The 14121-nt window shown below is 39.2% G+C and overlaps 1 protein-coding gene across 1 annotated transcript in view; it reads right to left on the minus strand.

The window, feature by feature from the left end:
- Window positions 1-14121, minus strand: part of LOC149846556 (phosphatidylinositol 4-kinase alpha 1-like) — a 52379-nt gene that overhangs the window by 11593 nt on the left and 26665 nt on the right. Inside the window, exons 10-19 of the mRNA XM_089996403.1 lie at window positions 13385-13543; window positions 13092-13274; window positions 10808-11356; window positions 10329-10688; window positions 8382-8596; window positions 3295-3484; window positions 3022-3143; window positions 2742-2895; window positions 457-723; window positions 284-361 (exon numbers count right to left, since the gene is read on the minus strand). Coding sequence (XP_089852529.1) covers window positions 284-361; window positions 457-723; window positions 2742-2895; window positions 3022-3143; window positions 3295-3484; window positions 8382-8596; window positions 10329-10688; window positions 10808-11356; window positions 13092-13274; window positions 13385-13543 — 2277 coding nt within the window. The remainder of the gene's footprint in view (window positions 1-283; window positions 362-456; window positions 724-2741; window positions 2896-3021; window positions 3144-3294; window positions 3485-8381; window positions 8597-10328; window positions 10689-10807; window positions 11357-13091; window positions 13275-13384; window positions 13544-14121) is intronic.

The raw sequence follows: 14121 nt of genomic DNA on the forward strand, positions 1-14121 counted from the left end.
GTCATATAGTAAACCTTAGAAACATATACCAAGAATTTTCTATACAGCTATTCACTAGCATAAAAAGTAGATGATATTCTAATATGATAACAGATTAACTTAACCAAGAATGCAGAAAATCGATTCAGATGTAAAAGAATCTATTAAAACATACAAAAAAGGAATTTGTTGGCAATGAGAAACAAATGGGAAGCAAGGCCACTTGAAACCAATAAGTAAATCAGCATATTCAGCAAGAATGGAATTACAAAAACTTGTCAAGGTAAAAGCCGGTGATGAATACCTGCAGATGCCATATTAATATGTGTGCAAAAAGATTGCTTCGTCTAGCAGCCACCATCAAATAACCTTCCACTAATTTCTGCAAGACAATTTCAAAACCACTATAACTATTACTTACTAGGCAATATTAAATTTTTTGGAGAAACATACATCAAAGGGCAACAAAGTATTTACCCCTTCATCATAGCGAAGAGCTTGTACCAATTGTGGCATGAAAAATGTGACCTTTTCGGGAGGATAGGATTCTAAAACTCTAAGCACATAAGCCATAACACGTGGATGGCCTTTGAATGGTGGAGTAAGAAACTCAAGAGCCTGAGTAATAGAACAAGGAGCCCAGTGCGGTAACTGTTGCAATACTGCTGAGTTTTCATCAACAGCCTTAGGAGTCACAAAAAATGGCAAAGCTTCAGATATCGTGCGGAGTTCCAATATATGCAACTGCAAAGGATTATAACAATATCGCATTAAGTAATCTTATCGTATTTATAATGTGCATGTAACTTTTTCCTATAAGAGTATAATAAACATGACAAAGTCAATAAATAGAAGTCAAATGATAAAAAACTTTAGGCTGATTTTAACAAACACATAGGAAGATAAATAAGGTAGCAATCATTATGTGGGAAGTAACATGAGCCATATCTACAGGTCAGGTCATTGGAGACTCTTTTTTTGTGTTAGTGACCATCCAAAATGTACATCTGGATACCGATCAAGAAAATCCCAGACAGACTACAAAATACTATGTATATCATGGGTAAATAACTAAAGATAACAGAATCACGCATTAGGTATCAGAGCTACCGGAAGCGCCTAGGTAAAAGGGGAAGCGCGCTTCGGAAGCGCGAAACGTCGCGCTTCCGAAGCGTGCGGGGAAGCGCCACTTTTAAATGGGAAGCGCGCTTCCCATCACGCTTCCCCAATTTTTTCCAATTTTTTGTATTTTTTATTTTTTTTATTTTTTTTTATTTTTTCGCTTCCCCCTCGCTTCCTAGGTCACTTCCGGTTCGCTTCCGAGACGATTCCTGACTCGCTCCTAAGTGGTCCCACGCTTTCCGCTTCCTAAAATTTTGAAAGTGCCTCGCTTCCCTCTCACACTTCTCGTATCGCTTCCCGCTCCCGCTTCCTCAACTGGCAACCATGGGTATATCAGAATAAATATGTAACCACATGCTTAGACTAATTGCATGCTAGTCATACATATAAATTGTGGGATAGACAGTGGAATTTGACTTTGAGATTAGAGATGTAAATGGTTTGGATTTGGCTTCGGTGTGGCTAATACCAAATCCGACTAATCAGATGTTGGCTAAACGGACACAAGTTTGGGTTTGGGTTTGGGTTTGGGTTTGGGTTTGGATTTGGATGGTGAAAAGCTCATACCAAATACATTTTTTACATGTAATCAGATTTAGACATTCGTCAAGTCCGAATCTCTATTGGATTCAGTAGCATCTATGTCACAGGGACTCGGCAAACCGGGTGTCGCACCCGCGTCGACGCAACGCGGGTGCGCGTGCGGCTGTGGTCAACCCGACCTTGGGTGCAGTCAACGCACCTAGGGTCATTTGTGTCTAATTTTTAGACTTTAAAAAAAAATTGCACCCAATGAACTTTGCTGCTGAGGGAGGATTAGGGCAAATTTTGTTTGGCCTAATCCTCCCGACCTCTCCTCCCGAAGCCTCCGTCGAACCCCGACGCCGCCGCCGACCGCTCCGCCTCTGCTCCCCTCTTCAAGTACGCTCTCTCCTCTCTGACTCCCTCTGCTCTCCTCCTCTCATCTTCGACCCCTCCCTTGCACAAAGAGGGCGCAGGGAGGGGCTCAGCCCCTCCCCTACCAACAGAGAGTGCAGGGAGGGGGCTCGGCCCCTCCCCTACCCAAAGAGGGAGGACAGGGAGGGGGCTCGGACGCTTCCCTGCACAGAGAGCGCAGGGAGGGGGCTCGGCCCCTCCCCTGCCAACAGGGAGCGTAGGGAGGGGGCTCGACCCCTCCCCTGCACAAATTATATATATATATATATATATATATATATATATATATATATATATATATATAAAATTTTTTGCCACACCCCCGCATCCATGTGACATACAGTAGCATAAAAAACCAGATCCACATCCAATAATGATTGGATATGGTTTTGTCTTTTACTAAATCCGACTAAATGGACTCAGATTATCGGATAAAAATCATAAAATCCTATCCATTGACATCCCTACCTAAGATATCTCAAGCTGAGATGGCATGTTTTCTGCAAAACACAGCTATCAAACTCAACCCTCCATTCCAACATAGAGCCAAGTAGAGAAGTGATGCACATAATTCAGGATCTAACAAGATCTTGTTGAGGCCAACAACATAAACTCCAACAGAATAACATTGAGGAGAATCCCTCCAGAATAAAATGCCATATCATGTACATCTAGCATACTAAAACCGGGGGTGAAAAACATACTTGCACCAGCTGCATTAGCTCATTTTTCACAGCTGATACTGATGGAAACCTTGCAGCCAAGGAAAGGGCAATTCTTGGATCCACAGAAAAAGCAGCCCTTACATACTCTATCCACTTTTCAGAGCTGATTTTGGAACGACTGGAAGTGCTTTCTCTGTAAAATAATTCAGAGATTTCAAGCAGCAGATAAGGATATGAAGGCATCATTCAGTAGTACTTTTATTGGGGGAACTAACAAGCAGAAGTAAAAAGAAAAGCAACTAGGGAATCAGTGTTCTACTTCAAAGGTTGTGCCCAGACATCAAGCCTCTCAGCTTCATTCTGGCATAGCATCAAAAGTAACTGTTTCCTGCCAACAGCATAGTTCTCCGTACAACCCCAGACAGGATGAACTTGCTCTGTCTATGCATCACAAACAGAAATAAGTTAGAAAAGCAGCAAAATAGTAACTCAAAACAACACAGACTGAGAAACAGAATAGAGAACATCAGGTAGTGTTAAAAGCTGTCTGGATAAGACATACTCCAATAGATACAAAGATAATTGGTCTTACCATATTACTGAATGAACTTCCATTCTCTCGATTGCGTGCTTTGGATGACTGATCAACCGGAAGTGAATCAACTCGTTCATTCATCAGATGGTGAACAAAAAGTTGAACAGACTGAGCTTCAGCGTGTGTGAAATTTTGATTACTTGTATCAAACCACTCTGGCTCGTGAGCAAACCAACCTAAGGATGCCCTGAACCAGTACATCAAGTACATATGAATTAGCTAAAGACAGAAAACTTGTAAAAATGCAGAAAATAAAAGCATCTGCCTAGGGGAAACAAATCTGCTTATCAAAATGGAAACTCAGAAAATAATCTAAAGGACAAACAAATAAATATATATTTCCATTTTTGCAGCACAACTTACCGTAAGTAACTGCCAGTTTGGCAGAAGACGATACATAGAACTAGCCTATTACGAGTTGTGTACCTATTATAGCAATCATAAGCTACCTAGATACACTAAAGAATAACACAAAACTGTAAACGGTAGGCAATCTATGTCACATGGGTGCGGGGGTGCAGCAATATATATATATATATATAATTTGTGCAGGGGAGGGGTCGAAACCCCTCCCTGCGCCCTCTTTGTGAAGGAGAGGGGTAGAGCTGATGAGTTGTGGAGCCTGATTCAGAGTTTTTGCCCTTGCAGAAAGGGGGGGTCGGGGGCTCCCCCCCCCTCCCCTCGGGTGCGGGTCCCACTGCGCGTTCAGCGGGCGGGGGTCCAGGGGGCGCCCCTGGCAGGGGGGTCTCTAGGGGGGCAGTGCCCCCAGAAGAATTTTATTTTAATATAAAAATTGGACACAAATGACCCTGGGTGCGGTCAACGCACCCAAGGTTGGGTTGACCGCACCGGGTGCGGCACCCGGTTTGCCGAGTCCCTGTGACATAGTAGGCAATGAGGGCAGCTGATGCAGTGAACACATCAAATCTGGATATTCTTGCCAAAGTTGACATACAACAAATAAGTCATATGCATGCATGAAAGTGTACAAATGCAAAAACACACAAAAATACATTGTCGATGCATGCACGCATATCATAATTACTTTTTTCCTGTTATGAAAAGCAGGAAAGAACCATCTATTAGAGATAGAGATAAGCATGGTGACAAAGAGTTACCATGTAAAGAACACAGCATATACAACTATCTGACATCCCAGGGATGGTAGACCTAGCCCCCATGCCTAAGAAAACTAATCCATGATAAGCAGAACCAGTTCACTTTTTCTCAGCATATAACATGGTGTCAGTTCTAACTTTTCTCATGAATGACCTCAATATTAAAAGCCCCTTAGTGAAAATTGGTGTTCCTATCGAGCCAGTGGTACAATCAAGCACACAACAGCCACCATGGCCAAATGAATTTGCCTTTTGCAAGCACAGAAGGTCCCTAGTATATGATTCAGCCCTAAAAGACACCACCATGCCTGGCCAAGATATGTTAAATAGTTGCAGGAGGGTTGGACAAAACCAGAATAGGTGATTCACATATTTCATCATATGGCCATTTTTTCAATAATATTTCAATAAAATGGTATGCTTATGTATTAAAAAAATATCCAAAAGGTTCCTTCTTGATTAAAATCTTAAAAAAAAAAAATCCACGACCTTTCCTATTTTCCAAAAAAATTACAAAACTTACATCTCGAACACATGACATGCATTGGATCATACCTGTGGCTTTGTGACATAGCCTACCCTAAAGAGGCATAGGTATCTCTCAGCCGAGGGGAAGGCATCAGACTATCCATCTTTCCCCAACTAGAGAATGTTACCCTTGCTTACATGGATCCCTTTCCTAAATACCTTCAAGACAAGAGCCCAACTATTCCAACACCCAAACCATCATGTCACCAGCTGAAAACCATCCAAATCCCAAGGCCTATTGCACAGGTGGCATTTTCTTTCAAGCATGTGGCCCATAAACACTCTTCATGAAGGAGATTTCATAATGAATCGTCTTAGTCACAAACTGGTATGTGAAAATATCATGATAGCTCTGCCATATATACATGTATAATGGACCACTTTTGTATACACAGCATGTAGGAAAGTCTATTGGTGATGCCAAAAACTGGTGGAATTGGTGTCATTTTGAAGAGTGTCACTCCCTCTGCCATTTGGTACCAGAAAATAAGTGACTTTTAAACCTTATTTAAGCTAACAAATTCATTCCATCTATCAGTGCCACTGGGGTGTTAGATTGTTGGGAAATCAGTGGTGTGCACCAATAATGAAGGCTGGCATGATCCTACTGGTTTTTGGCCAATCCAAATCTTATAATGCTTCAAAATGCTCGATTGCATCATGTCAATGGTACAGTCGAGCATTAAAACACACACACACGGGGACATTAGTGTCAACACAGTTTTTTGGTTATTGCTGTTTCATAGGAATGTCAGCAAAGTTTCAACAAAAAGGAAATGTAAGAAAACAGAAAAGTGAGAAAACTATTATGTATGTAATTCCATGTATTATCCACCGGTAATATTTTGGCAAGACAATTCCTCTGATATTTTTCCTTTTGTATAAATGTCAAGAAAAAATCTCGGCAAAAAGAGAAAAATTTTATATTAGAGCAATCACAAAAGCTAGTTTTTACTAGTGTTTCTTCAGAACCATATTAAAGAAATGGAAAACTTTCAAAAACAGACTTAAAGTTTTGGCGATAGTCAACAACACACCTAAGTTTTTGATGTGGTTAAAGACGCACCTAAATTTATGCTCCGTTAATTAAAAACACTTCTGCCAATCTATCTTGGGTTATCATTAACCCAAGTTGAGTTAAAAGGTTGAAGTTATTAATTTATCCTCAAAGCAATGTTTTTTGTTTATTGTAACACACATTTAACAGCAACTCTGAAGAAGCAAATCCGGGTTTTTTTAATTAACCATGACAACTATTAAGGCCTCGTTTGTTTCATGTAACTTTCATAGGAAAGTGTTGAGTTGGAAATACTGATGTAATCCTTTCCCACCATGAATGAAACAAACATCAAATCATCATGTTGGGAAAGTGACATGCTGGCACAAGTGTTTTTCACCACCTACCACTTTTTATGTGTACATCCTTTCATACCTCCCGCTATGAAATCTTTCACATGGGAAGGCTGAGCTAGCAGGAGTTTTTAGAAATCCATGTCCATTCCCATGTAAAGCCTTTTCTTTACATGGGAATGAAACAAACGACCCTAAGTGTGCTTTTAACTATACTGAAAACTTAGGTGTGTTTTTTATTATCACACAAACATTGTGTCTTTTTTAAAAAATTACCCTTAAAGGGGAATATATCTACAGGATAGATAAAGACTTTGCTTAGAACTTTAAAATTTAAATTGAAAATTATAAAAAAACTATCAGGTTATTTTGCAAGATCTCAGATAGTTTTACAATATTTTCATGATATCTAAATATGAGGATAACATTTTAGGAAATTTGCATATATATATATATATATATATATATATATATATATATATATATATATATATATATATATATATATATATATATATATATATATATAGTATCTCCTCAGTGCTCTTTGTCAGGTTTATCCTTTCCATTTTCAATTTGATGCCTCTAATACAAATGGCTTGTGCTGCGAGACACAATATGGTGGGGACTCAACCAACCAGGTGCCGCACCCGCGTCGACGCGGGTGCGGGTGAGAGTGCGGTCAACCGGACCCTGGGTGCGGTCAACGCACCCAAGGTCATTTGTGTCCAAATTTAGGACTGCAAAAAAAATCGCCCGATGTTTTATTGGTTGAGAGGAGGAGGATTAGGGCAAAATATTTGTGCCCTAATCCTCCCGAGCCTCCCTCCTGAAATCGACACCGACATCGTCTCCAACGCCTTCGTCGATGCTGACGGTCTCTGACTCCTTCCGGTCACTCCTCCTCAGGTATGTCTCCTTCTGACTCGCTCTCACGAGCTCTCTGTCACTCTCAAAGTCTCTCTTCTCTCACTCTCAGTCGCCCTCTCTCTCTCTCTCACTCTCATTGTCTCTCTTCTCTCTGTCACTCTCACTGTCTCTCACTCTCAGTCGCTCTCTTTCTCACTCTCACTCGCTCTCCGTCACTCTCACGGTCTCTCTTCTCTCTAATTTGTATTATACGTGCATCATTAGCATGATCTATGGTTTTTATTAATAAGTTTTTGGACATTTCAAAATTTTTCAATAATGCTATTTGGGGGTTTGGGGCATTCCAAAAAAATTTCAATAATGTTATTTAGGGGTTTTGAGCATTCCAAAATTTCTCGATGAATTGATGATGCTATAGAGGTATATAGTTAATGAAATTTGGATTTATTTTTTGAGGATCTTTGACTATTTGATTTTGGGGCTTTTGATTCCATGCTAAAAATTAAAATGGGTTTTGTGGAGCTTGATCAAATGAATGGATTTTGACTATTTCATGCTAACCGTTAAAACTTCAAAATTATATATATATATAACATATATATAATTTTTTATATTTTTTCCCTACCGCACCCTCACACCCAAGGTTTTTTAAAGTGCTGCATCCCCGCACCCGCACCCGCACCCATGTGACATAGGCCATTGATAACAGGCCCTGGCTCAAAGGACTGGGCATCAAGTTCCAATCTTATCAACTGAGAGATACTGCCGTCCCTCAACATTCCTACCTTCAGATTTGCACCAGTTACCTATACATGATATCGCTTAATGAACCAAAGAGACATGTTCAGAGCAGCACTCTTAGACAGCATCAAGTGTTCCATATATCTACACATACACACATACATACATTTTATACACACATTTAAACAAGGATAGAACTGAACAGTATATATTGCAACAAATTATAACTCGTAAAGTTGTTGACATCCAAATTGCTAGACAGAAAATTTATGTATACTAAATGAATCATGACAAACACATATCTACAGACTGATCTACTTGAAAATGCATGAATAGCTGAGAGTGCACTTATTTACATGGTATGCAGTTAACACATATACACACATGCATGTGCACACACATAAGAATATGATATGAGATCTTACCAGAATATGAAAAAAAAAAAAATTTGAGTTATTTAGAGCTGCATGACTTCACCTATATACACGATCCTCTAGTAGACGAAGCCCTGTTCTACAGTTCTCCATATTGCTCTGAGTTTGGCACGAACAGAACTTAAGTCCAAGAAGCATTGCTGTGAAAAATGTACCAGCTGCAGCAGGGTGCTTTGAAAAATGCAACGGTGACTTCATTGTCCCTTGCAACATGCGACCAAGAAGCAGAAGTTGCTCAACACTCTCATGCCGGATAACCTTGAAGACATAAAACAATGACAACTGTTACAAGACAAATAAAAAGGATAAATGTGTATACATACATATATTTGTTTGTATGCACTGCACGTATGTATGTATGCATGTGTAGGGGTGTATATAGACCTATGTCACATGGACTCGGCTAGGGGGTCGACGCACCCACGTCGACACGCCCCGACACGGGGCGGACTCGGTCAACGCACTGGGGCCGAGTCCGTCCACTTTATAGACTCGGCCAACTTTGACCGAGTCTATTTTTGTCCATTTTTAGGGCAAAAAACAAAAAAAATGGTTTTTTTATATATATTTTTTAAAACAATATATATATATAGCATGAATGTTTTTATATTGTTATATATTCACATATATGGCTTGAAACTCCATGGCCCCTACTCAACCCTAAAGGGCCTCTTGCTTTTTTTGCTGAAAGGGGGCACTCACATGGGAACTCAAACTCATGGTAGGGGGGACCTTGTTACGCAAACCGCAAGCAAGAAACAACCGAAGGAAACAATAAACAAGAGAGAAAAGAAAGAAAAGAAAGAATTTATACAAGGCAAGGGTGACAACCCTAAACCTAAACAAGTCGGGTCTGATCCATAAGAAATCGGGTGTCAAACATAAGCCCCAGAAAAAAAATCTTCGGGGGGGCGCTGCCCCCTGACCCCCGCCCGCTGAACGCGCAGCGGGACCCGTGCCGAGGGGAGCCCCCTGACCCCCCTTTCTGCAAGGGCAAAAACTCTAAATCAGGCTCCACAACTCATCAGACCTCCCTATAGATGAGCCCAGACTTTGATCACAAAACTCGAATATTCTTTGAACCAGCAAGAAACCATGAAAAACACAACTAGTTCCAATAAAAAAGGTAACACCCACCAAGACAATCCTCCTCAATGGTGGTTGTATATTGACAGTGTCATCACTTTACCATTAGAATATGCACAGCAAATGGAAACCATTACCAGCCTCTGTTATGAGTGAACATCAACAAGTTCAGTAAAATTAAGTTCTTAACAATTCAAAGGATACCATGGCAGTGCCGAAGCACCAACAATGACTTAGATTTGCAAAAAGTACAATTTGCAAAGTTAGTAAAAACACTCATGCTGGTGCCAAACTTTAGAGGACAATATCCACATATATGTACACATTGGATATATATATACATATATATATAGCCGTGTTCCTGTGTCCAAAATTTTTGAAATTGTGTCGCACCCGTGTCGCACCCGCACCCATGTGACATAGATATAGACACATGCAGAGAGAGAGAGAGAGAGAGAAAAAAAAAGAGTTCTGCAGAAGAAAGGTAAACTAGTACACCAGTGACAGATATAGGAATACAATGATTCACTGTACATAATACATATGAAAAAAACTATAAAACCAAACAATAGATAAAATGAATAAAAAGAATATTTTATGATAGCTTTCAATAAACACAAATACACAAAAGAGCAGGTACATGTGTGTGGAGTGCATGCACTGTATCCATCTTCTCTCTATCAAATTTCCAATTACCAAGTGACCATTAAAGAGATCTGATTCATAGGAGCAAGCAGTTTTTAAAATTCAAGTTGCTTGACTTGAACCAACAGAGGTACACTTTAATCCTTCTTGGTTATTGATCCAACTTTAATGCAGAAGATTTTCTAGAAATAGCCTCACTTAATTTCAAGAAGAAAAAATTAGTGGGAGCCACTCTGAAAGGTCATAGTCAGTTGCCAACCTCAAATCGATCAATAAGAAAACCAAGCCATAATCCATGAGCGGCTATTCCTTCAACAGGATCCCGACCAGGTTGAGGTTCAGGCTCCCCTGGTGAGAGCTGAGGCCTCAGTTTAGCAGCAGGACCAGCATTTCTTGTCTCAAATGCAAATAACCCTCGTTTTGTATCTATTGTCCATAACCATGCATCTACAAGCTCGGCAAGAAGGAGAGATCCCAACTGAGGTGCAGATGAAGCCAGCCATGTCCAGATGAAGACTCCTGTCTCCATTGCCTCTGGTGTTAAAATGTAAGATGGACACCAACAAAGAAGGCGCAACAGCTGAGAGAATCCTTCAGAATTCAGTTTCATATCTGTCTCCTGAAAACTCATTCAATCACAATCAAATGCTCATAAGTAGTTGTAGACGTGAATACATGACAAAGGATAGCATCATAATGACAAAGCTATGTAGCTGGAAGTCATAATCTGACACCTACAAGATTCGAAAGAAGCAAAGCAGTAGCTCGGTAACAAGTCTCACGGAATGATGCTTTATCAAAAGCTCCACCTTTCTCAGCAATACCAACAAATTGCTGAAGGAGACCCACATACTTTGCCAGAAGAATCTCATTAAAAGAATCTTTCTCAGGTTGCAATTGCTCATTAGATAAACTTGCTTTTAAGCCTTGAAAGGCCAGATCCAGACCAAAAGGCTTTGGTGACGCTATGCTTTGTTGAAACCCACCAATGCTGCTATAGAGTGCCCTCATACCGCTAATTTCCCTAGTATAGTTACATTTGACATTGGCGCTGGCTATGCCTGTGGAAAGCACCTCTAGGTTGATTGCTTCTGTAACATTCAAGTTAGCCCCAGAAGCTGCAGCTGCTGCAGCAATAACGGCAGGAATATTTGCAGTCCTAATGCCAGTCCAGCAGTCAGATTTCCCACTTCCAAGCCGTATTTCAGATAGAAGAGATACAACATCACTTGCTTGAAGTGTCCTCTGCCATGCATTCAGCTTGCAGAACTTTTCCTGAATAAAAGGCTGCAAGGGAAAAGACAGTGGATCAAGAAATAAAAAATGCATACCACCAAGGCAAACACATTCTCAAACAGCATATACTACTAAGCAAAAGGATTGTGCGTGTGTGTGCAAGCGCACATGCCAGAACGGTATTTTCATCATTTTATAGACACAGAGGCCATTTTTGTAATCTGATCAGTGGTCTCTCATATGGGTACAGAAGTAACTAGTCTATTCAATCTGTTGTTTAGCCTTATTGTTCAAAGGGGTACATATACATTAAATGAATAATTATTGATGTACTGTTTCATTCTTTTGTAGTTTTACCCCTTTAGAGTATAAAAAGAATACCAGTATACTACAGGGAATTGACCTTCACCTGTGATAGAACAAGGGGTCACCAGTAGCCTTTCTTCTTCCTCCTACAACTTTTGACACCAGATTTTACACGTATATGTGTGTGCTTTTGTATGTTTGTCCATATAGTTCAGGAACATCACTATAGAAAAAGAATGAGTTCATATCCCAGACAATTGCTAAGCACAATAATAGCTGTCAAAACATTGAGATCATAATCACTATTGTCTGAAAAACCAAGGCAATCAATGACCAATAAAAATACTAAAAGAATAGAATACACAAAAAGTGTGTACTGGTTCAAAAAAATCCAGAAGATTGTCTACACACATGCACGCACGTGTGCACAGAGCAAATCCAAAAGAATGGAATTCCTTTAGAAACCTTCAAAAACATCAAGGTGGTTATGACAAGAAGAACATTTGAAACATAGAAAAAGAAGCATCTCTAAAACTTTTAAAAAACAAGTTATTATGACAAGTAGAAAATTTTCAAAATAGAGGAAGAGGAAAAAGGCATTAATGAAAATTTTGAAATAGTGCAAACTGTAGAAATATGAAAAGATAAAAAATTATTTTCAAGTACCACCCACATCAGAATCAAAAACAGTCATTTCAATAGTGAAGGCATCAGCAGTTCACCTAGCAGCAGAGATAAAGACACAAGTTTCCTTGCCAATAAAGAGGTTTTATTTAATTTAGAACATTTAAAACATGAATCACCATTGGCATTTTCATGTTGAATTACAATAGGCAGTATCAACATTTAAAGATGACTTTATATATATATATATATATATATATATATATATATATATATATATATTATATATATATATATATATATATATATATATATTTGTGTGTGTGTGTGTGTGGTGGAGGATACCATACCAACTGCAAAAATAAGGGAAACTGACCATCTCACTGCTCAATGATTAAGGCCAACAAAGACTTACCTAAGTTTTAAAAACTACATTGAGCAGCATAAATTTATGGATAATGTAATTCTTACTAAATTAACAACACTTTAAGTATTTAATGTGAACCCCAAAACCATTAAGCAACAAGTGATGACAATTCAAAATTCTTAACAAGCATGACATCAACAACTGACTTTTCCACAAATGGACGGGCCACCTGTATCTAATATCTAGATTGGAAATGAGTTGGAGTTGACATTGTTCATTATTGGAAAATAAGCATGCAATTACAAAAAAAAATTAGGCCCAACCCCTTGCTAGAACTATCCTCACTGTTTGTTAGTTTTAGATTTTCAAGGCAAAGCAGTGAAGCTGAACAAAGCCAAACCAACACCTTGACTCATGAACACCAGCATACAACAAAGGCGGAATCTAAGGTAAACAACAATGGTACAAGCAAATAAGTGTAAAAGTAACCTGTAGAAGACCCTGAGTTGTGCATGGGGCATATGAAAGAGCACTGGTGACCCATTCCCTAACTACTCGATGGTAAACAGAACGAATTGTTGCCACAGAGGCTGGATCATTAGCAAGACTAGGAGGTACATTGTTGTCAACTGAAAATAGCAGTGAATCAATGCATGATGAATTCCATAATACCTGCATGAAAACACAACCATTTGCTCAACACAGGTGGCAATGTGGAACCAATAGGAAAAAGGTCACAATCTAAAATAAATAAATAAACAAATAAGAAGTAGAAGTACAACCTGTGGAAATCTGTCTTTCAGCTGGGTGAGTAAACTAACAGAAATATCACGGACATGTTCCTCCCTCAAGGTCATACTTTTTATAAGAAAGTATGCATGAGCACAAAGCACAGTCTCCCTTCTATCAGCTTCACTGCCGGCTGCAGATATTCTTTCCTCCTAGAAGTCAGATAAAGGTAGATTGAAAATTTCAATAATAACATCTACAGTCAACTATGTGTCTACTGTAGCAGAACGTTTGTGTCATTTGACAATGATGCACAAAGTCACACCCAAATATTTCCTACCGCCACAGGCATCTTTTAACATAAATTGTTAAGAGAACAATGCTCACAGAAATTACAATCTTATGGGCCATCTTCATATATTTACATTTTAAACCCATGCCACTGTTAAAATAGTGTATATATATATATATATAAGTGTATGTCTGTAATTTACTTTTTGAATTAGGGGTATTTTAGTCTTTTCCCCTTGTAATAAAACCTGTCCACTAGGGACAGTTTATTTATTTTTTGTTTTTATTTTTCGTTCTTGTCTTTCACCAAAAGACTAAGGGGTTCTTTGGTCATTGGACCAAAGAGTCATTGGAGTTGCCCAACGATCATATTTATGACCGTTGGGAGCTCCCAACGACTCTTTGGGAGCTCCCAATGGGGGTTCAACCCCTCTTGTTCTTTTAATGTTGGTGTTAAGCATTTGATCAATAAAGTCATATAATTTTATTTCTTGTGTTC

This window comes from Nuphar pumila, chromosome 2 (genome assembly GCF_984573655.1).
Source record: "Nuphar pumila chromosome 2, dmNupPumi1.hap1.1, whole genome shotgun sequence".
Classification (NCBI taxonomy): domain Eukaryota; kingdom Viridiplantae; phylum Streptophyta; class Magnoliopsida; order Nymphaeales; family Nymphaeaceae; genus Nuphar; species Nuphar pumila.